Source organism: Amia ocellicauda, chromosome 2 (assembly GCF_036373705.1).
Source record: "Amia ocellicauda isolate fAmiCal2 chromosome 2, fAmiCal2.hap1, whole genome shotgun sequence".
Classification (NCBI taxonomy): domain Eukaryota; kingdom Metazoa; phylum Chordata; class Actinopteri; order Amiiformes; family Amiidae; genus Amia; species Amia ocellicauda.
In genome coordinates, this window is record NC_089851.1 from 36,597,229 (window position 1) to 36,621,551 (window position 24,323).

Genomic DNA, 24,323 nt, shown 5'->3' on the forward strand with positions numbered 1-24,323 from the left:
CCATCAATATGATTTATTATCCTGTTTACTGGAATGTGCTTCCTGGTAAACATTTAATTAGGGAATCAATATTCTGGATTGGTCTGAACAATATCTAAAGGAATATCAAATTAATGTACACAGAAGAATTGAACTTTAATCGTCTGAAGCTACCTGCTGTATAATTGAAGCATTAGCATTTTTATGTTTTTGAAATAGTGAGCCAAGACACACTCAATTACATGACCCATCTAACATTAAAAAGCATCCTGGGAGATTAGACAGATGGAAGCAGAAGGACAGAACACTACATTAACATTGCAGTGACATCAATTTAGGGCATTAGCATACTGTGTAACCAGATTTCACCTAAGTACAGCGGTCTTCGAGTGTATGAGACCCTGGAGGCAAGTGTCACGATGTCAGAATGAGACTTATCTGCTAAAATCCATCTTTTATATGTTGAACCAAGCAAACCTTAATGCATCATGTCGGACAAACCTAAAAGCCCAGATACGCAAAAGCCTTTAATTATAAAGAATTGAAAATCAATATTAAGAGAATCTCCGGATAGTCATAAAAGAATGCAGGTATTTGAAATTTTTGTAGAACATCTGCTTAGGGAATAAAACCTTCTAAAGTATGCTCTTGTCCTGGCCTGGCTCTCTCTCCATCTCTTCCCTCCTTCCTTGTCTCTTCTATACTCTGTCATCATCTTTACTCATCTCCTGCTTGACCTTCCCTTCACTCTATCTCTTACGTCCATTCACACTTTCCGTCTTGTGTCTCAACATATAGACCGCATCTATACATTGTGCAGTCTGTGATACCTATAAACTGCCCACTATGAATGACCTGACCACCACTTTCAACTGCAGGTTCGACTCGTTAGACTACATGCTCACAACTGGAGAGTACTGTATGTTAAATCTTAATTTTGTTTGCTGCAGTTGCTACATCTTATGTTGCACTTCAGGTATGCGAGTTTGATAATGGAATTATATTAAGCTATATTATAATACAAGGCAAGAGTCAGAATTTAATAAATAAAAAATACTAAAAGACATGTTTCTGATGTAAGTGTAGGTAGGTGCAGTGTATATACACCTACTGAATGCTTATTGAGATGATAAATACGATGAAATTATTCAGCAACACTGAGTATTTTCACCCCTTTTAATGTTTTAATTGATAAGCTTGTTTGAGCAATGCAGAATGAGAGGTAGTGACATGACTGTACACATTGTCCAACAGGGTAAATAAATCGACAACCACTAGATTCAACTGAAAAGAAACACCAGGGATACATTCCTAAGTATAACTCACAACCAAAACAACAGAATCATTTCAGATAAACCACATGAGGGATCTCTACCAGACAGCAATAGTACAAGTTTGTGTCATGGAAGACTTGACAATCTAATTACAGTCATCAAAGAACTCAGAGCCTGTGGGAACCAAGGTCCGTGCTCATACAATGGCAACCGCGCAACTCAACAGCTCCATGTTGGGCCACTGGAGTCTGAGTATCAAATGGAGGACGAACCCTGGATATTTGCTGACTGTACACAGGAGAAAACTTGAACAATTCAGTGAGGTCTGAGGTATGAGGCATAATGGCTATTATATTGACCATATCCAAAGCCTCGCCTCCTCCCATTGTTACAGCCACCCCAAATTTCAATACAACCCCTTAAAATATCAGCGTACATAAGGCTCGATTTCACATGGCAAGGGCCAAACAGTGCGTCACCCCAATATCAATGCCATGACCTGGATTGCTCCCGTCATAATCTGACCAAGCACCCATGGGAAGAATTTAGTAGATGTGTATGTCAACATGCTGCTGAGCTGCCAGTTGCAGAGTAAATGCTGGAAAACACTGTCCATAGGGGGAAAAAAAACCCTGAAGAGTCAACCTGTGCATGTAAGAATAACATTTTCACGGCACGCACGTCTTGTCTGATGACTGGGAGTGCAATATTGAGAGAAGTGCATTAATCTATGCGATCCTAACTGCAAGACAACAATGGAAGCTGTCAAGCCCTATAATGCCACAGAAACATTTATATAATATATCATCAATCATGGTTCTCACTCTGAATGTTGAAGCATTACCACGGTACATGTAATAAAAGCAGACATGTGTATGTGCACTGATCATTAATCCAAAATATTATACTTCCCGAGTAAATATGACATGTTTACTAAGGTCAATGTCTATGGACAGCAATTCATTTATTTTCTGTACTCCCAAAATCTCCCAATTTAAATATATAATGATTGTTCTAATCTGTAGCTGAGATAGTAGTCAATGTTCCCCAAACAATCTGAAAAATAACATGCTTTATATAATGAACTTTATAGGTGTCTTTATCTGATAACTTGACATGGATAGAGAAAAAAGGATTTCTCAATATAGCAAACAGGCCAGCTCTGTATTGTAAGCCCAGCTAAATGTAATATATAGTTCTACAAACTCAAGCAGCTGCACACACTTTCACATTATCAGTCTGAGCGCTTTCTGTACAGCTGCAATGAAGCATCATATTAATAAATAGTAAAAGCAGGGAAGTAATTTGGCCCCCAACATTTTCACAGAGCAATAATAATAGTATGTATGTTACAGTAAAAACAAAAAAATAATCATCCAATGAACAACGGTTGCAACTAGAACTTTGTGATTCTCATTTGGATTAATTATTCACTGAGGGACTCCCATTTATTTGTCAATGCACATTTTCCCCTTGTATAGTGTGTGCTGATCTCACATTGCAAATAACACTTCATTGTTGCATTCTTATTCAAACAATCATACATTAAAAAAGAGATATTCAAATCAATTATAATTCATCATTGATCACAAAGTAGTGGGAATTTAAATATAATGTATATACTGTATATACACTACCGGTCAAAAGTTTTAGAACACTCCCATTTTTCCAGTTTTATTGGAATTTAAGCAGTTAAAGTGCAGTGAATAACCTGAAATGGTACAAAGGTAAGCAGTAAACTGCCAGACGTTAAAAAAAAAGAATGTTAGGTTACCAAAAACTGAAAAATAATGTACAGAGTTATATACTGTGTTACTACACCCTCTTAAGCATTATTTGGCAGTGTTACACGCTGCTCCTGTGCATAGAAGTTACACTGTGTTCCTACAATGCGCACATCGTTTGAAAGCTTATTCTCTTGGTTACCAGCGCGTTTCAATCTCAAACACATCTGATTTACAGTTTCCGTGTCGCCCGCCATCATTCCCGGGGGCTAAACACGCAGTCTGCACCGGTGGGGGGTCTCATACAGTTGGATTTCTTTGCAAATAGGCTTGTTTTGTTCAGAACAACCTAACAATGAATCCAGTATATATTATTTCATGTTCTATCAAACACAGAGAAGTTCAGATCCGATTATGTAAAATCGTTGTGTATTAGTACGCTGTAAATAGAGTTTTCCATCTTGACATTTTGAGCTCTATACGGGTGTGTGTTGCTTCTACCAAAACATGGATGTTCTTGTTTTGATCAGTAGACGGTCTGGTTCCAGAATATGTGATAATTGTCAATATTTTTGAGATTCTGTATTCCTATTCAGACCAAGTATCCCCTTACCCCCCATTTCAGAATGTGGAGGGTGGGGGTGGGGTATAAAAACAAATTTTTCACATCAGAGAATGCTTCACATTGTTAGAAAGCTGAGAGTCTCAGCTTTCATGGGATACCAAACACTTGGCAGACAACACAACGGTGAAGAGTACACATGGGATTAAAGAGAAGCACACGGATTTGGTGCCCTTTTAAGGGTACCCGAGGGGTTTGTCAGTTTAAGGGATTACATTTTGTTAAACAAAACAATTCCATGATTTTTTTTGATCTCCAATTGTTTATTTGTTCTATGCTTTCATTTCAGAGAACATTGAGACATTAAACTGGAAAAAAATAGGTGCTCTAAAACTGTGTGTGTGTGTGTGTGTGTGTGTGTGTGATGGGGCATTGGAGTACTGTGAAATCTGTTAATTTCCTTTGTTTGTCCACAAAATGTTTTCCGCTCCCAGGAATGAGCAACATGTCTATCACCAAGCTTGTTGTTTTTAATTCTTATACTATATATATTTTTTAGAGTTCATGGAGCAATGATTTTTGTTACAAAGTATAGGAATAATAAATCATTATCCGCTAATTAATGTCTTTTTCAATAAAGTTACCTGTTATTATAATTCAATAGAGTGTGGTATTTCAGGGATAGCGGCCACAACAGTTGGCTGAATCCCGTTCTGCACCGCAGTGCAGCGATCTTGCTGTGTCACTCGAAGGCCCAGGCCTCTTAGTGAGGCTTGAGATCACTACACTGCCCTCTGGCACGCTGCAATATCTATAATATCTACCTATACAATATCAGAAGGCTTTTTCCACCATTTGTGTCTAAACCGATTAAATGAAAACAAAGGTCAACCGAACAGTATTTCATGAAGACAATTATCAACTAGAAACACTTGATTTCCTCACTCGTAATGAGGTGCTGTAGAGTGAGTTAGTTATATTGCATTCAGGAGCTCTAATCACATTTATTTATTCATGCAGCATTTTAAATTTAATTTCAAAAATAAATCCTTGCTGTCTGGCCTCTGTTGCTGGACTGGGGGGGGTTGTGTGTATTTCACCACACAAATCTTTTGCTTATTTCACTGAGCCAACCAGTCGGCAGTCCGTGATTATGTTAAATTTGATGTCAATGCTGAAATATTGCTGCTGCCATTGCTCAAATCAGCCACTGCCCAAAGGGTTTTAAGTACCAGAAACCTACAGCAAAGCTCTGTCTCTTCATCCGAGTCATCGCAGCAGTCCAGGTGGTAGTCGCACAATGCAGAGCTGGGCACACACGTCCCGTCTCCACATGCAACCATTGCTGGCAGGCATGGCATGGAAGTGTCCACTGCGATGCCACAGTTAAAGAACTGAAAACCGTCCAAAGCCAGGAATCCATCGATGTCCACAACAGTTCCTTCAAAACAAACCTAAGGACAATAAGAAACAAAAGGTATTCATGTTTTATCAAACTCAACCATGTTTATATTTCTATACAGACTAGAGACTAGTATACAGACTGTTGTTTTGGGAGCTAGCTGAGGCACAGCATTCTACGTTTGAGCATTTTTGCTTATGTATGCTCTGTATTTTGCAATTCATGATTTTGAAATATGAATAAACCATTAAACGTGTCCAAGAGAGGATACTTTCAGCATGTTTCTTTAATATTCATTGTTGCAAACACTCTTTTAAAATTGTGTGATATTCACTAACTTCACAAAATTCTTGGAGGAGGCAGGCAAAGAATTTTTGAACCACCTCCTTCCTTGAAGTTGCTTTATTTTTCACTATGGCTACCATTCAGGACAGTGCTGACAGTAAAATGCTACTTAAAAATGAATAAACTCAAATGGACTACTCTGTGTCATGGTGTTTGAGTAATCCAAGCATACTATACAGATATATCAACATATATCTTTTAATAATGAATGACAGTTAAAGTTTTATTTTCCCACAGGTGTACTTTCATGAATAACTTACCAAAAAACAACAAAAGAAAAAGAACAGTGCCATTAATTATCAAAAAATAACAGATGGGGGACTTTATTTTCTCTGTGCTTATACCAGCCTGATTTGTTGATTTCTTTGAACTCTGTCCTCTGTCAAATCAATTATGCTTCTAAATGAAAGGCTTTTTACCCCCCCATCAATATAAATTTATTTATTCATTACACATTGCTTCTGTTCTGTTATTTTCTTAGGATATGAACTACTTGTTTATGGTAGTTAAGATCAACATCAACATTACAGAATAGGCACAATATTCCTTCAGTAGTGTGGGAAATATCTTATTTAGACACTACTTGAGATTATGAGTTCCTAATAGTACTTTTGATCTGTTTTAATAGCACTGGCTTGATAAATAGCATGATGTTTTGGACTGACAACCAGGCCGTGAGGTTGTGTAGTGGCAATCCATCTATTCATTTTGTAGGGCCTTATCTATAGACACTGCGGGAATGCGACAGTTCAGTATCTACTGCTGTCCTCTGTGCACCTCAACTTGATAAATAAAATACCCGGTGTTAATGAATATACAGGATGGTATTACTAAACTAATTCAGACATTAAAAATCTGTAGATATATTAATACAGGAACAATGTGTATGCTGTCATTTCTGTGACGTTTATAACAGAAACCTTTGCATTTCTCCTAACAGAGGTCCTATCTTTGTGGAAGATTAGACCACGGAATTGCATTTAACGTTTCATGAATTTGATAAAGATGTCAGCATGCTGGGTAATATTCACATGAGGAAATATGTCTGAGATAAAAATGCGTATATGGTGGTCAAGCAGCATTATTTTGAGGAGTACATGTGATGATTAACTATGTTATTAACAAATTGTCCCTTGTTGCCGTATGTTGGCACTAAATACAATGTTAATTCTGCACAAATAGATTGTTCCTAAATTGTTTATGAAGTGGCACTCGCAATCCTTATACTTTAAAAGTGTTAATTCAATATGTGGCTTCAAAATATCGAAGGAGCAGACAGGTATGAATTACTGTGAAATTCTTCCATACCTGAACCTGATCCAGGCAACTTGGGAGCTGGATTGTCTCTTCCAGCCACATATCATTTGTTTCACTGTTGGCGTAGAACACTTGCTGAAGTCCCTATTGTGGAAAGAATATTAATCTTGAAAATGTCTTCCTCTTATTTTGATAGTATGTCACTGATTACAATTGTGTGTTTTAACATTCAGTACAGTTTTCTTGAATGACAAAAACACACATGACTTAGTTACACAAGTTGCAAATAGAGAAAGGATATAAAATACAATAAAATGCTCAATGTGTATAAGGACATAAATACACAAATGAAGGGACTCCATGATCATTTCATAGCTAGTAACTTAGCTTTCTAAGAATCAGATACAGTCCATTGCAAATCCAAGACACTGAACAATGGGTAAGCTAGTCTTTATTCTTGCTGCTATATTAACTAATAAATTAATTTTAAGTCACACAAAATGATCAGAGGCTCTGCAAAGATTCACAGTATAACATGGACACAAAGGAAGTTGCAAGAAATGGCAGAAACATAAACACACACTTTTTCCAGTCACACCAACTTTGATGTGGTTTGAAAACTAAACACAGTACAGACTTCATTCTTGATGGTAATACAGCAAGTATTCCCATGTGTCATGACTTAAAAGCCTAAGATCAGTGGCCAGCAGTCTACAACAGTTAGTGTTTCAAATTTTTGCACCAATGTATTAAAGCCAATAGAGTAATTAAGGGAAAAGCTGATGCATTTAATACTGAAGTTGTTCAATACTTCTCTGTATTTTATGCAACTGGCCACAGGCTTGTATATAAGATCGCAGCACAGACCAGTTTGTGTTTTTATAAATGTGTGAATTTGACTTTGCATATATAATCAATTAATTTTGTGATCATTTTCCAATATTGGAAATATTGGATACTTATACCTCCTTCCCTTATATGTTTGACAGCTTTTTTCAAGAACTGTAGTTCTCATTAAAATATCTGCACTTTTTCTCTTACCACTGTTGTATTCAGCCACACGGCGAGTGCATTACTCCCTTTCATGTTATAATGGAACTGAAAGGCACAAGTCGGTCCAGGAGAGTGGTACACTGAGCTGTTAAGGAAGCTGCTCCTGGACAATGTAGCATTGTTCGCTCCAATCCAAAGATAATGGCCTGTTCAAAAGGCACAAAGAAATGACTCAGTGCTGGATTCATTCATGCCACTTATGAAACAAAGAGTCCAAAAGACAGGTTTAGGAAATGGCTTGGGTAATTTTAGCCCCTTCCAAATCACTTTAAGGTTATCATCATATTAATTATTTCTTATTATTCATTTCTCCTGAATGGTTCCAATACCTTCTCTGGTCTCCAGTTATGAACATTAATCTTCATATGACACATTAAATGAAATTGCTGCAATGTTAATGTTATATTTGTGCATTTCAGAATAGATTTCCCATTCATAATTATCTTCACTTTCCCTCAAAGAAAATACTATGGCTCTAACTTTGTTAAATACAGTTTCAAGAAAATTAAAACCTTCAGGCAGACACTGATTATTACAACCTTGGCACTGCAGTCATTATAAAATAACCAACATAAACAACAATTGAAATGAAAGTACATAAGAAGATTAAGTATCCTAGAGTTAATAGAGAATTAAACCTCAAGTCAAGACCTTAACCCTTGGCACGACTTCTTGGCACTTTCTAAGCAAACACAGCTCTGGAAAAAATTAAGAGACCACTGCAAAATTATCAGTTTCTCTGGTTTTTACTATTTATAGGTATGTGTTTGGGTAAAATTAACATTTTTGTTTAATCCTATAAACTACTGACAACATTTCTCCCAAATTCCAAATAAAAATATGAATTGAATTGAATGGCTGACATATATGAAGAGATGCTGATTTAAGAAAAATGTGCCATATGTTCTAAAATGTAGCTAAAAAATAATAGCATTTGTAAGTGTAAGCGTGTGAAAAAACTATTTTATTTACTTTTTTCATGATTTAATAATGAGTCAAGACATGATCATTATTTTTCATTAGAGTCTTACAGAGGAACATCTGAAATAATAGTACATGCTTCAAGGTTTCAAGGATTCAAGGTTTTAAGAGGTTTATTTATTATAGTGCTCTGCTATACATCGATACCCACAATATATTATGATACCAAAGTCATACAATAGCTAATATAAGGGAAAATCAATTAAATTCATTTTTTGTTTTCATTTTTTAAATTTAAGTACTAAAGCATTAGTTTCTTCAGATCATAGGATGATTGTGAAGTGTGAGCAGCAGAGGATGTAAAACACCCTAAAAACTTTAACTTCCTATATAAAATACACTAAAAACAAAATAGGCAATATTACTATTTCTTCTTCATCATGTAAAATTGATGGCTGTGCTGTTTTGAAATAATACTTGATCTTTACAGAGAGTGAGGTATGATATTGTTAATTTGTCTTCACTTTCATCCCTGCATTGTCAGTTTTATTTCAATAGCTGAAAAAATGAAAACAGCAAGAATTTCAACATGTTGCATCAGTATTAGCTGGGTGTCAGCCTCTTACACACTTTCGACTTGGTAGTCAATTTACATATATATGATATATGATATGGTATATGATCCCCTGCAAAGTGACAATATTGATTATCACAACGTGATGGTATGGGTATGGTATCATATTGAAACACCTTGAATTAAATATTTCAGAACACTACTTAGGACATTATTCTCATTTCTGTGTCCTAAGTAGTGTTCTGGAATATTTAATTCTAGGTGTTTCAATATGATACCATACCCATACCATCACGTTGTGATAATCAATATTGTCACTTTGCTGGGGATCATATACCAAACCATATTTTTTCTTTATTTTTTCTTTTTTTAACATACAGTACTGGGCAAAAGCTTTAGGCAGGTGTGAAAAAATGCTGTAAAGTAAAAATGCTTTCAAAATTTTTAATAGATTATATTAATCAATTAACTAAATGCAAAGTGAGTGAACAGAAGAAAAATCTACATCAAATATTTGGTGTGACCACCCTTTGCCTTCAAAACAGCATCAGTTCTTCTAGGTACACTTGCACACAGTTTTTGAAGGAACTCGGCAGGTAGGTTGGCCCAAACATCTTGGAGAACTAACCACAGCTCTTCTGTGGATTTATGCAGCCTCAGTTGCTTCTCTCTCTTCATGTAATCCCAGACAGACTCGATGATGTTGAGATCATTGCTCTGTGGGGGCCATACCATCACTTCCAGGACTTCTTGTTCTTCTTGACGCTGAAGATAGTTCTTAATGACTGTCGCTGTATGTTTGGGGTCGTTGTCATGCTGCAGAATAAATTTGGGGCCAATCAGATGCCTCCCTGATGGTATTGCATGATGGATAAGTATCTGCCTGTACTTAGCATTGAGGAGACCATTCATTCTGACCAAATCCCCACCTCCAATTGCTGAAATGCAGCCCCAAACTTGCAATGAACCTCCACCAAGCTTCACTGTTGCCTGCAGACACTCATTCGTGTACTGCTCTCCAGCCCTTCGGCGAACAAACTGCCTTCTGCTACAGCCAAATATTCAAATTTTGACTCATCAGTCCAGAGCACCTGCTGCCATTTTTCTGCACCCCAGTTCCTGTGTTTTCGTGCATAGTTGAGTCACTTGTTGCCACGTCGGAGGTATGGCTTTTTGGCCACAAGTTTTCCATGAAGGCCACTTCTGACCAGACTTCTCCAGACAGTAGATGGGTGTACCAGGGTCCCACTGTTTTCTGCCAATTCTGAGCTGATGGCACTGCTGGACATCTTCCGATTGCGAAGGGAAGTGTCTTTCATCTGCGCCAGTAAGTTTCCTTGGCCGACCACTGCGTCTACGGTCCTCGACGTTGCCTGTTTCTTTGTGCTTCTTCACAAGAGCTTGGACAGCACATCTGGAAACCCTTGTGTGCCTTGAAGTTTCTGCCTGGGAGAGACCTTGCTGATGCAGTATAACTACCTTGTGTCTTGTTGCTGTGCTCAGTCTTGCCATGGTGTATGACTTTTGACAGTAAACTGTCTTCAGCAACCTCACCTTGTTAGCTGAGTTTGGCTGTTCCTCACCCAGTTTTATTCCTCCTACACAGCTGTTTCTGTTTCAGTTACTGATTGTGTTTTAACCTACATATTGAATTGATGATCATTAGCACCTGTTTGGTATAATTGTTTAATCATACACCTGACTATATGCCTACAAAATCCCTGACTGTGTGCAAGTGAACCTAGAAGAATTGATGCTGTTTTGAAGGCAAAGGGTGGTCACACCAAATATGGATTTGATGTAGATTTCGCTTCTGTTCTCTTCTCGAGGTTAAAATGGACAAATGTTACAGGAAGTATAAAACCGGAATGGACAGAAAATAAACCCACACAGATAATACATATTTTGCCACCAGAAGTGAGCTAGAATCTTGTCTTACCGTTTGTGGAGTTCAGGGTTTGATCCAGAGGGGGGGCACTCCCATTCGCAGCAATGTCCCCAGCTTTGACCCGTAGCCATTCAGATTCCTCCTCTCTGGCCCCTGCCTGCCACGCACACAGGCTGGACTCAAAATCACATGAGTCAGCTGACAAAAGGAAGATGTACAGATTCAAACAATGCTGTGCTGTCTGTGCTCTTCAAAGCAGCCAAGTAGAGTTGCTGCCTGTGCAGGTTAGGACAAAACTGCAGGTGATCAGACTGATATCTCAGAGAAAAACAGAGTATGTGATCAACTTTGTAAAATTACTGATGGTGAGCCATTTTCTTGATGAAGCATAGTAAATGTGAGCTTTGAGATGAAAATGGCTGAGGTGTTTCCTGAGGTCAGGCAACCTACATTATACAGCCACTATGAATGCATTTGCACTGACTGTTCACAGACTTGCTTGAGCAAAGGAAATGTGTAGTTCAACATGGATGGGGTTGGGCGCCAACTGTGCAAATCTCCAAAGACCCTTAGCAGCACCAGCAATATACATAGTGGGCCACAGCATGTCCCTGTGGAGTAAAAACATTTCTGTATGAGAGAAATATCACCTGGGTTTCTGGACCAAGGTCGGGTAGGGTTTTATTGCAGCTAATGGATTCATTCAGAATATGTGCAGGAACCTCAGCATGCCCACTGGGAAGTATCTTCTTACTGCCCTAATTCACAGCAGGAGACTTGGTAGTTATGTCCTTACACCCCTCCTTCTTGAATGCCCTCTCTCTCAGAAATTGTCATGGCTGCAGGGCATTTGCATATCAATTCCAAAACAGCTGGGTGCCACCGCAGCGGAAGAAGTAAAGAAAACTCTCTCTGGGAAAGATTGCGACTTGGAGGAAATTGGGCCCTGCCCCGGAATTGGCACTCACTATACTAGAGTACATGCTGTGCACATAATACTGCAGGCTATTCTATACATGCTGGAGAAGGGAAACCAATGGGAGGGACACCAGATCCCACTCTCGACACCAATGCGCTTGGCATATTTACATGTTAGGCAATTGAGATGGAGGGTTAATTAGCTAATTATTCTGACTCACACATTACTGCACATACATATAAGCCTTTCCTAGACTAAGTATCAATAATAATTGTTATTAAGAACTGTTCATAATTAATCTTAAAGTTGGTGTCAAGATGCTGATCCAGACAAAAGAGAAAGTCTCTGCTGAAGTTCAGGCTTTCCAAGATGACTGACAAAGCTGAAGTGCATAAGGGAGGGTGGTGCCAGTTCAGGTCACTGCACCAACCCCTGCCCTGGGCATTTTTCCACAGAGTTCAAGTGACTGGCAGAAACATTAGTGTGTGCTCTTCAGGTCCTGGTGCTCCTGGTATGGTAAGTGCTGTGCTGTAGCTGGGCACCAGTTCCTGACAATGGTAATTCTGATATATGCCCAGATGATCTAATGACTCCTGGGTAATGATTACCCATTAGTATCAAATATGATTTCTAATGTTTGCTAAAGATCATAAGGTTCCAGCTGAGGCTACCAAAAGGGGATTAGCAGGTATTAGCTTTGCTCAGCAGGACTTTAAGTATCTGTTTTTTTATGCAGCATGGAGTCACAGACTGTACAGTGCTGAGGTCATAGGCAAACTTGACCGAAAAAGATAAATATCAAATAATGCATTAATTCATATTTATTCATATAGAGTCCTTAAGGATATCATACTTAATGACCTTAGAAAGAAAATTAAATTGAATAAGAAATACAAAATCAAAAGATTACGACAAATTACACATGCTATAAACTAACTAGAAGTGTAAGTTCAGAAAAGCAAAACAGTATACCATCATGTGAGTTTCATTTAGTTCACAGACCTTTCACTTAGCTGAGTGATGTGAACAAAGGAGACTTAATGCAATTAAGTTGATCTAATGACAGCAACTTGTAAGATCAAATAAGGTAACAACATCAACAGTGCTGCACATTAATAAAACATGTTTTTTATAAAGATAACAAGGTTAACTATATACAAGCTCAAACAGGCTCATCATATGTATTTTTAAATACATGTGCAATTATGTTTCATTAATGAAGCATGGGTTATGTAAATATTACATACATGGCCGCATTTTAAGCTTTGTTAAATTAGTCATATACTTCAAGGAAAATCATGATTTACAAGTAGAAGCCTCCAACACCGGTGCTCTGTTACCGTTCAGAACATTAAAGTGTTTTGGCAGTTCATTAACTGTAGCCGCATTCACTGCTGTGAAGAGATGTTCACGTCTCTGCAATTTGCAAATCAGTGTCCAAGCCAATTACAGACGTTACTTACGACAGCGATCTTCATCTGCCTTGTCCGGAAGACAGTCATGAATAAAGTTGCAAAATTTAACCTCCGGAATACATTCGCTGTTGCAGGTTTGAAATCCTTCACCACAAGGCAAGGCAGAATCTGTGTAGAGAAAACAACAGAAACAGTTTATGATATGAATTGTTCAGTAAGGGTCAAATCTCAGACTCAGCTGTAATTTTCTTTTAGATTTATTTGAGAAATCCTAAAAACTCTTTCAGTACAACTTTCATATTCTGAATAAAGCATATTGTAATGTTCCTTGGATATACACACATTATATCTTAGAAAACCTATTTTCAAAGCAACGGTTAACATAAAACAAGATTCACTGACTTTACTTTGCTTATAAGAACACACTATCTCTAATCTGTGTCATTAGGTTATTTACATTTTTGTTGCATTGCTGTTTCTTTAAATTTATATTTTGGTTTATTTTATTTTATTTGGCTTATGTTGCACAGTTTACTTAAAATACTATTACCATTGAATTTACCACCTTCTTCTAGAAGATGAGATGGTATTCAAGAAGAAAACAACAATATGATGGAACAGATGTGATAATGTTAAAGCAGTGAGACAGGGGCAGAAAGCATGATGTTTTCTATTCTGTTAATAGCCTGATGTTGAAAATGGACGCTGATCTTACCCACAGCAGTTCTACAGCCTTCACTGAATGAAACGTCGTCAATGGCCAGTGCTTCTGAGGGTTCGCTGACATTAAAGATCTGTCCTTGGATCATCACCTATAAAAGCAAACCCATAAAATAGCAACGATGTTGTGCATGTGCTCTAGATTAGGTTCCAAACATTAAAACACTTTGTATTCGCCTTATATTCAATATGATCAAAATACAGAAAAATGGGCTTGCATTTTGGTATATGTACAATGTGAATTACACGGCAGCTCAATTAACTTGATTTACTGTGTTTTAAAAGGACACTGATCCCTAGCACTAGCGGCAACCTGCAACAGCATTGTAACTGTTGTAGCATTGTAACAGATTCCTTAGCTTCGCCAATACTGTTGCCAAATTGAAACTACTACTGGTAATGAGAATCCTACATTCACTGGGTCATAGAAGTGGGAAAAGGATATGTTAATTCTATTTGCCCTTCAGGGTCTTCCATACGTGTTCAGTAATGACTTGTTTCCACAGACTGAACCTGAACTGGATCGGCTTACGACGACGATTACCACGTGTAACCCCCACTTCGCTATCACAACTATGAGACTGTCTCTCCCTTCGCTTGTTTGTTTTGTAACCAGGAAACCGAGTAGTGGCCCAAGAGCTGTTAGGGACACAACAAGAGAGTCAGCTAACGCCCTAACCCAGGCTGGGTGTTTTTATTTCTGCACACAGCCTTTGTAAAGGCTTCCCTGTGTTCTATCACTTAACTGATGCGAAACTTTAATCGAGATTCCCGCACGTCAGCGGTTGACACCCCATACTCTGTCACAATATATATATATATATATATATATATACAGTGGGGGAAAAAAGTATTTGATCCCCTGCTGATTTTGTACGTTTGCCCACTGACAAAGAAATGATCAGTCTATCATTTTAATGGTAGGTGTATTTTAACAGTGAGAGACAGAATAACAGCAAAACAATCCAGAAAAACGCATTTCAAAAAGTTATAAATTGATGTTAATGAGGGAAATAAGTATTTGACCCCTTCGACTTAGTACTTGGTGTCAAAACCCTTGTTGGCAATCACAGAGGTCAGACGTTTCTTGTTGTTGGCCACCAGGTTTGCACACATCTCAGGAGGGATTTTGTCCCACTCCTCTTTGCAGATCCTCTCCAAGTCATAATCGCACCAACTGTTGTCACCTTCTCACCAAGCTGCTTGGCGATGGTCTTGTAGCCCATTCCAGCCTTGTGTAGGTCTACAATCTTGTCCCTGACATCCTTGGACAGCTCTTTGGTCTTGGCCATGGTGGAGAGTTTGGAATCTGATTGATTGATTGCTTCTGTGGACAGGTGTCTTTTATACAGGTAACGAGCTGAGATTAGGAGAGTCCCTTTAAGAGAGTGCTCCTAATCTCAGCTCGTTACCTGTATAAAAGACACCTGGGAGCCAGAAATCTTGCTGATTGATAGGGGATCAAATACTTATTTCCCTCATTAACATGCAAATCAATTTATAACTTTTTTGAAATGCGTTTTTCTGGATTTTTTTGCTGTTATTCTGTCTCTCACTGTTAAAATACACCTACCATTAAAATTATAGACTGATCATTTCTTTGTCAGTGGGCAAACATACAAAATCAGCAGGGGATCAAATACTTTTTTCCCTCACTGTATATATATACATACCAAATAGGTAAAGCGAACACTCTAAGGAGAAAAGCTAATTCTGCCTGGACTATTTAGTTTTCTACTAAATTACAATTATGTCATAAATTCCAAGACTTCTCATGTTCATGACAGAATGCTAATAATTTAATAATAGTAATGTAGTAATAATAATGTAAGTACTTAAAATGCGACAGGTTGATTTGATCTTAATCTCAATGACAACTTTTTCCCTGGACTATTTCATGATTTAAAATTCTATTTAGAAAGAAAGAACAAACCTGAAAGTTCTCAGTGCTGTTAAGTGTCACAGAGGTACGGGTCCACTGTTCTTTCTGGGGTGTGTTATGAGTCCATATTTCTGTGTAAGGCCCATCGTAGTGGGTTTGCAATACAACACTGAGTGCCCCATTCAAACGCCCGAAGTACTGGTAAAAGGTGACCTATATAAAGAAGAACAGCTCAGTAACATATTCCAAAGCAATGGTGTTGAACAGAGCACTATCCAAAAATAAAGATTACCCGACAGGAGTTGGTTGGAAGGAAAACAACACTTCTTAGACCTGCAAAAGGCTGCTCTCCATTTTGCTGGGAAATGGATAAGTAATAAGCTGTTGAAACAAAAACACAAATAGCAAGGTACAGTTAGGTAAATTAAATTCAGTCTGTTTATAGCACACTCATTAGTCTATGCTGAATTAACATCATACAAATTAACCAGATTGGATTATTCTACATACTGAATATAATGCTTTCTTGAAAAGGAGGCAAAACACATGTTAACCTCTCTGTGAAGGCCCTTTTAAATTCTCCACGCCAGTTATGGAATATTAGTCCATGACTGTCTATAAGGATTATATAACATGATATTAACCTCCTCAAAGTTTGTATAGCGATATGATGAACTTTTGCTCCACTGACTGGTAAGACATCTTTCAGTGACTGAGTTTTGCAAATCTCTCCAGCTCTCTTTGGAAACCCTTTGGACTTCAGTTGATTGTTTCACCTCAGTTCAAATATGATTATATCTGAGGTTCTGATGTGGTTGTAAGACAAAAATACAAAGGACAATCACAGTCCATCGGCTACCTGGCTGCAATGGGGCAATGTAACAGGAAATGCCTAGAGCACATCCTTAGCACAGTTGATAAATATCCTATCACTACATACAGTAGTGTCAGAATAATTTTCAAATTCAATACATAACTCAGAACTGGTGGGCCCAATTTGGCAATGGCAAGTAATAGGTTTCATATCATAAAAATATATTTCAAAAAAACACTTTGAATTTCCATTTTTCATTAGAGATGGAATAGGCTAAATATGCATTCAATACCTGTACGGTTCCCCAAATGGTCGTAAGTGGGTCCGATATTAGTGAAACCGGTTCTTCTGGTCCATGTTGTGTGTGAGATCTTGCTATGTGACATGTTGCAGTAACCCCCCTCAAAGTCACATCTCTCATATGCCGAGCCTTTAAAGAAAAGAGAAAATACACCAAACAAACACTGAAACAGCTGTCACTGATTTCTGTCCTTCTTCATTTGAACACATTTAAATACAGTGTTTAACACATGGCCATATAGTTTATAAGTATATTATAGTTGTAAGTCTATAATTTGAGATGTGCTGTATATTATCAGTGTATTAGAACTACATTAAAACACTAAGGTTTCAGCTCTGCAATTACAGTGGGCACTATATTTTTTTCTCATTTGTCTCCCGGCATAATTAATTTCTCTACCATTCACTTCAAGAGAACCTGTTACATCTTAGGCCACATCTGTGCCAAACCGTGTCCGTTTTGAATTTCAAATGTTGTGTTTTGAGCTGTGCATGCCATGATCACACTACTGATTGCAATGGTGACCCATGTCAGATTTAACCAAGTGAAATATTTGTCAAAATACTGTACTTTGTCAACAAGTTCCTACTAGGGATTGTTATAAAAGTATATAAACATACACATATATAGTATTTATTCACAAATTTACCTTTGGGCATGTTGACTCACTTTGTTCAGGCTAATAGGTTACAATAGTGTCTCATAGTCTTTGCCATTGTTCTTCAGGCTAAACCTAGCTTTGCAACTCCTTGTGTTGTGGTGTAGACAATTAATGACACACTATATATATATATATATATATATATATATATATACTTTCACTGCAAGCCAAATAGGTTTTTACCCACATACTGTCGATGTGCAGAAAACACTTACAAAAGCAAACACTGCCCAGAGCAGAGTTATCTCATGGAGAAAATGTGTGTAACTCACAGTGCTTTAAGCTGGAAGGTGTACATTACATAAGTCCCTATATAAAATCATTGTATTCAGATGTTCACTCTCTCACTGCTTATTGCTGTTGAAATACCCACTGTAATACAGTCACGGCTGCTAATCAATGTGGAGAAGTTCTTGGAATAACAGTGTGACTGAGCAGCTGTCTCCAATAATCTCTTTACACAGGACAGTTTCAGAGTGGCACTAAGCTGGCTTAGGCATTTATTTATTTGTTTAGTTTTTGGCAATGTAAACGCATTGAGTTGACTCTGAGCCATCCAGAGGTAGCCTACAGCTTCAGCAGAGACTCAAATGGATCTTAATTATATATATAAATTGATGCTGTGCGAGGCGAGACATGGGAAGGCCCTCCTTGGATCCCTGGGGAGGTAAGGTAACAAGGGGGAAGCACCTGATCCCCAGTTTCCCTATGGATGGCTCCCCTCTTTTATAAAACTGGAAGTGACCCATCTCCTGTTGAGGTAAAGCAGGAGGAGAGCCAAGGGATGGAGAGGAGAGGAGAGACAGAGAGAGAGAAGGACACAACGATTCAGATGGAAATACGCTATAATACTGTTTACGGCTTGGGATCTGTCCTGTATAGTTTGGCTCAATAAGAAGCTAGGTGTTTATTTGGTTTTGTTTCTCTTTTTCTGTATGTATGAATAGAAGTGTTAATGTAGGTATCTGGCTGTGTGTAAGTTATTATTAATGAACATTATCTTGGATTCAATTTAACATGACGTATCTTTAATATATTAGGCATTTCGAAAGATATGCCTTTGATTTCTGTTTCTCACCTATTGCCTTACTGGTGTACTAGCATGACAAATGCTCTCTGTAATTTAGTTGTGGGATAAATGAATCATGAACACCTATTGTGTCAGAGTTCCAATTCCCGCTTTAATGTTCTATGAAAAATATAAATAAATAAATAAATCACTTTCCAGAATTTACCATTGTTCTTTTGTAGAATACCACACGTAATTTCCATTAAAATCAGGCACTTGTCAAATTGCTACTGTTGCTTTAATTCTATTACTTGAAGGGGGAAAGAATGACAATAATAGCTTTCCATAATCCACAACAAGGTCCTTACCTATTGGAGTATAAACTCTTTCAGAAGGAGGAAATAGGATTTTCATTTTCAAATTCTGTTCCCCATACCTGCTTAATAATCCAATTTAAAACTTGAGGTTGAAAGAAGATTGTGTCCTTTTACTAAAGCTGTGCAAGGGCTGGGGACCCCTTATCTAAAGGAATTTGTATTATGTGTAAAATAGTCACCCTCCCAGACATCTTAGCTAGAGATTAGAAAATGTTAGCAAAATATAAATCAACTAATCTGCCGCAACAAGAGGAAAAGAGATTTTTTTTTTGTTAAAGCCTGATACTTGTAGCACACATGGCACTTTAAAAGAAATCTAGGCAACAAACAATGCCACGAGCATTGATGCACCATTTCTCCAGAGCTTAATTTAATTACCATTCTGACGCAGAGCCCTTGAATTATGTGTGCAGGACATGAATGTATTTGATACAGAATTGCTTAATCCTGTGACACAGTCAGTAATAAGGATATTAAGATGAATATAACCAAAGTAGCAAACTTTTGTATCAGCTCTTCAGGGAAAGAAAAGAATAGAAAAAAGAACAGGTAGATGACATTACTGGTACTGAAAGATTTACTGATGTTTTGAGAGAAACCAAAAAATAAAAACAAAAGAAGTAGCTTATCTTTAAGAAGAGAATGGTTTGCTAATTTGGATTAAAAAATATGAACATTAAACAGAAAATCCTGGCTGACACACCAACACAGCATGAAAACAGCAGTTTCATAACACAACAGCTATGATGTAAAGTGACACATATCTTATGTGCTGCATGGTGATATAAAATTACTGGAAGGCTGATATGGTTACTATTTATATTATAATGTAACACTCATTTTACCCATTTATGAGCAAAGCTTAATTAAATATATAGGACTGAATTTTTGTTTAACCATATGGGCAATACTTGGTGTCTGGGGGCGAAAAGAGGGGAAGCCATATGCCAGAAGTACTCTCATTGGGCCCCAATAACAATGAATGCTCTTTAAAAAGCTTACAAATGTCTTTTAGAAACGTTTCCACATGGCAAATGTAATGTTAACTCCTCAGAAATGTTTGAGATGCACCCTCCATCCACCTTCAATCATTTGGTGAAATGACACCCCTGTTTTCCTGTTGATGTAGTGGCATTTCAGGACAAGACAACCCCAGAAATACTACTATGCGGTACTTAAAGGTTCTTTATACAACTGGTTACTGATCCCTGGATATTTCATACATCTCTGTAGATTGCCTGTAAATACTGTGTAAAAAGTGAAGGTTTATTTGGATGAACTCAAACCCAATCTATTAAAAAAACATACAGAAGAGACCCCGGTGTACTTACAGTCATTCTCGTCACTGCTGTCCCCACACTGGTCAGTGAAATCACACACGCTGTCCTCAGGGATGCAGGAGCCTCTGACGCACTGAAACTCTCTGCCAGTGCAGGGCCTCGGTGCTAGAAACACCACACAGTATAAGACACACACAATAAACCAATTGTGGATCATTAGAAAGCATTTCAGACAATAATGAAAGGAGAAAAAAGGTTCATCGGTGTAGTAAAAAACATGTTACAACCAGTAAAGCATACTGGGGAAAAAAAACAAAAACACCTCGGTTGAAGAAGTTTCCTAGTTATATAGAATCAGAGGTTCAGCACTACTTATCTTCCCATTTCCTGCACAAAGTTCATTCAACAATAAAATAGACCTGAATGTTTACCAAGACAAAGGCTAATTGATAATCCACATCACTGGTCAATAAACCATTGGCTAAGTGACTCAATGTAATCCTATATTGATTCGTGGTCCAGGTATTGCTGTGCAATATTAGATATCAGAAAGGATTTTTCAGTTTTCTTTTGATTTAAACAATCACATCTATAATTAATATTTGTAAACTGTAAATAAAGAGTTTACAAAGATAGCATATCTCAAGTAAACGTAATAGTGCATGTGTTAAATGCCATTCCCATCCTTCAGGATCCAAAGAAAGAAATCCAATTACAAGAACATAATACAGTGCAACATAAGAGTGTATGAATATAGTAGTTCATATCATGCTTCAATACATTTCAGATATACCCATCAAAAGTCAGTTTTGTTGTACATTTTCCCTTCCTTCAGGCTTAAACAATTATAGTAGGGCTTAGGAGGCATGATATGTAAGGCGACCCAGCAAAAAAGCACATGCTGGGCAGTAACTTCAGAAATAATGGGTTCCTTTAAAATAGATACATATTTGCATCTTTGAAGTCATTGAAAGTTATGTTCCAGGATGACTCACTTGGCTAACTAAAGGATAAGGTCTATTTGAAACATCTGGAGCCGCTGTCATGAACACCTGTGTTTGGTGAACAGCAATTTTCAACTCTTCCACATATTCTCAATTGGATTGAGGTCCAGGACATTGACCTTTTTGTTTTTAAGGCACTCCAGTTTGGCTTTGGCTGTTTGGGGTCATTGTCCTGCTGGAAGATTTTTTTTTTTTTCTACCTCCCCTCTAACATTTGCAATTGTTTTGATTTGGGAGGGCAGATAATACATTGGGAGCAAGAGAAAACTTGCTTTCACAAGAACAGTAGTGTTTTGTTTTGATCCTGGCCAATATACTGTTGGCCTTGACCTCTCCTGGTCTGGACAATCACCCTGTTAACGGACATCAGTGAATTAAAAAGTCTTTTTACTTCCTTCTACCATTCCAATAACCCACTTGGAGTCAACTTTACAAGTCTATTTGATCTCCTGATATTGTATTTCATGACATGGAGGTCATTTTATTGAGCATGCTGCTCTCATAGCAATCCTCTAGAATGGTAGGATTCATTTTCATCTCAAGACATCTACATAACTTTAGTCAAGTGTCTGTATATATAGTTTGCAAGATTATAAAGCCAGAACTAAAGACTAAGAGAACAGAGGTTTGTTATAGATAAAGCAGAGTAAATACATGATCAATTCATATAATTCTGTAATAAAGAAATAATTAAAATTAATTGAAAATGAATCCCTTCATTAATTCGTCATTATTTAATCAGTAAAAATATGATCAGTATTGTAATAGGCAATACTGTTTGAAGAATTATATTACACTGCACTACAAAATGTTGATAATGAGTATAAACCAGCATTTATTTCTCTTTCTGCATTAATTCATTTAAATTAAGGAGAGTAGTACATTTATAGAAGATATCACTATGATGCTTTGACTATGGTCAGATCTTTATATTTAGAGAATACAGATCTAAAAGCACCATGCATCTCCAATGGAAAGTAATCCGATCAGATTGTTTATATTAAAACAATAAGAAGGGTTAAATAATATGGATTAGGGATTGTACAGCCCAGAGGTTGTTCTTTACAAAAACAATTTGTGAAATGACATGTCTGAACTGAGAAGCAAAATGTCTTAAGTGAAAAATTAACTTCTGATTTAATGATTAAGATAACCTTTACAGGGTTTTTAATGAAGGATTTGCATACCCAGCTGGGAACACCAATATTGGGCAATCAATGCAAATTGAAACAGGTGTTGTTTTTACAAAAAACTGACTGGTAAACACTTTAAAGTTCCTGTTTTTATTGTTACAATGACAGAGTAGCTGATTCCTACATTCTCTATTTCACTAACTTTGGCAAAACTGAAATCACTGTAAATACCTGATAAATAACACATGATTAAAAAGAAAACTTCAACACACCCACTAACACATTTCACCAGCAGTCACTTGTTAATACTAACTTTCTATTTTCCAGAGACGTGTCTTACATCTAACCAGTGGAAAGCCATTGTCAATTTACAGGTTTGTAATTTTCAGTTGGTGAATATGTTTAGTAAGCATGGAGGAACATTGTAAGAGTACTCACGTGGGAGGGTACAGTTGTGCAGAGAGATGTCATCCAGAGCCACATCTCCAGAAACATCCATTGTCCAGACTTTGAAACGTAACTGAAATGAATGCACATAAGAGTTTGTGGTACAGGGTTAAGTGTCAATCTCATGGAAATTATATAACATTTGAAAGAGCATATCTCAATGGCTGTCAGACAGCACACTTTACTAAAGTGGTTGGTTGACATGAAGTGTTTTTAGATGCCACATTATAAACAAACTACACATACAGGACCAATTTGATGTGGAATTCCTTGTGGTCCTGAGTAGTCTCATCTGTAAAGCACAGAGGACTGCTAATGCACTGCAGAAGATAACACCTTAACAAGTTTATATATGTTATTTTGCTAATAAAAATCACATTTTGAGAGGTTGACATAAATATGTTCCTAAAGTGAGTACATTTTACCGAAATGAAATGAAGAAAGAGCCCTTCAAGGTGCTGAGTGTTTTGTAAAACAGGATATTTTCTTATTTTCAAAACTCTTGAAGACTAAGATAATGATCATATCCTATTTGCACATAGTTCTTAAATGTACTAACTTTCTTTGTTTCCAGTGTAAAATACACAGTACTATCAGTAATATTTTAAACAATATATAAATAAATAAAATCAGTTTTAAAACCTATGATTCCATTTTGAAATCATATGGTATTGAACTATGTCACAAAATGCCAGCAACAAAAGCAAAATCACATCTGGTATTGCTTATACCAATATTTCTGTACCACAACTTAATCTGGCCTGATAGAAAACAGGTCAATAGCATTTTTGGTTTTGTTATTGCCCTTGTGAATGTTACCATTATACAGTATACAGTACTATACTTTACCATATAACACTGTGCCTTTATTTTCACATGTCCTCCGATTGGAGCAGATTAAAAAAATGCTAAATACAAACTTTGATAATGGAATCAGAAAAGTGAGTATAATGAGAGGTATAACAATGGGGAATTTCAACTCTCTGTACATTTGGATGATGATCATGTGAAACTCATCTGGAGGAACATGCAAATGACTACCACCTGGTGTTACATGTAATCGGCTTATAAAGTTAAACCACAAACGCAGAATACTTCAATACACATAGAAGAATCATAGGATGATCATTCTGGATGTACTTACACTAAACTGGAATAATTACTACTAAGCTTAAGGCAAAAAATAAATAAAGAAGTTTAGGACTTCAGTAAAGCCAACTTTTAATTGGACTGAAAATAACAATAAATCAGAAGCGGTTACATTGTAGGCTTTTATTATTTAGCATTGTTGTGAGCTATTGATCAGTGTAACTGTGTGTGTCCGGCACTGCCATTGTCTGTATTCAGATCTAAAGTGGCCATTAATTGTGCCATTAGCAGTC

At 37.1% G+C, this 24,323-nt stretch overlaps 1 protein-coding gene across 1 annotated transcript in view; it reads right to left on the reverse strand.

Annotated features, from left to right (window-relative positions):
• Positions 1–20,706, reverse strand: part of malrd1 (MAM and LDL receptor class A domain containing 1) — a 152,237-nt gene extending 131,531 nt beyond the window's left edge. Inside the window, exons 1-10 of the mRNA XM_066723387.1 lie at positions 20,409–20,706; positions 17,022–17,159; positions 16,208–16,296; positions 15,967–16,128; positions 14,029–14,125; positions 13,362–13,481; positions 11,031–11,177; positions 7,585–7,742; positions 6,595–6,687; positions 4,783–4,993 (exon numbers count right to left, since the gene is read on the reverse strand). Coding sequence (XP_066579484.1) covers positions 4,783–4,993; positions 6,595–6,687; positions 7,585–7,742; positions 11,031–11,177; positions 13,362–13,481; positions 14,029–14,125; positions 15,967–16,128; positions 16,208–16,296; positions 17,022–17,159; positions 20,409–20,574 — 1,381 coding nt within the window. The 5' untranslated portion in view covers positions 20,575–20,706. The remainder of the gene's footprint in view (positions 1–4,782; positions 4,994–6,594; positions 6,688–7,584; positions 7,743–11,030; positions 11,178–13,361; positions 13,482–14,028; positions 14,126–15,966; positions 16,129–16,207; positions 16,297–17,021; positions 17,160–20,408) is intronic.
• Between the last annotated feature and the right edge of the window lie 3,617 nt (positions 20,707–24,323).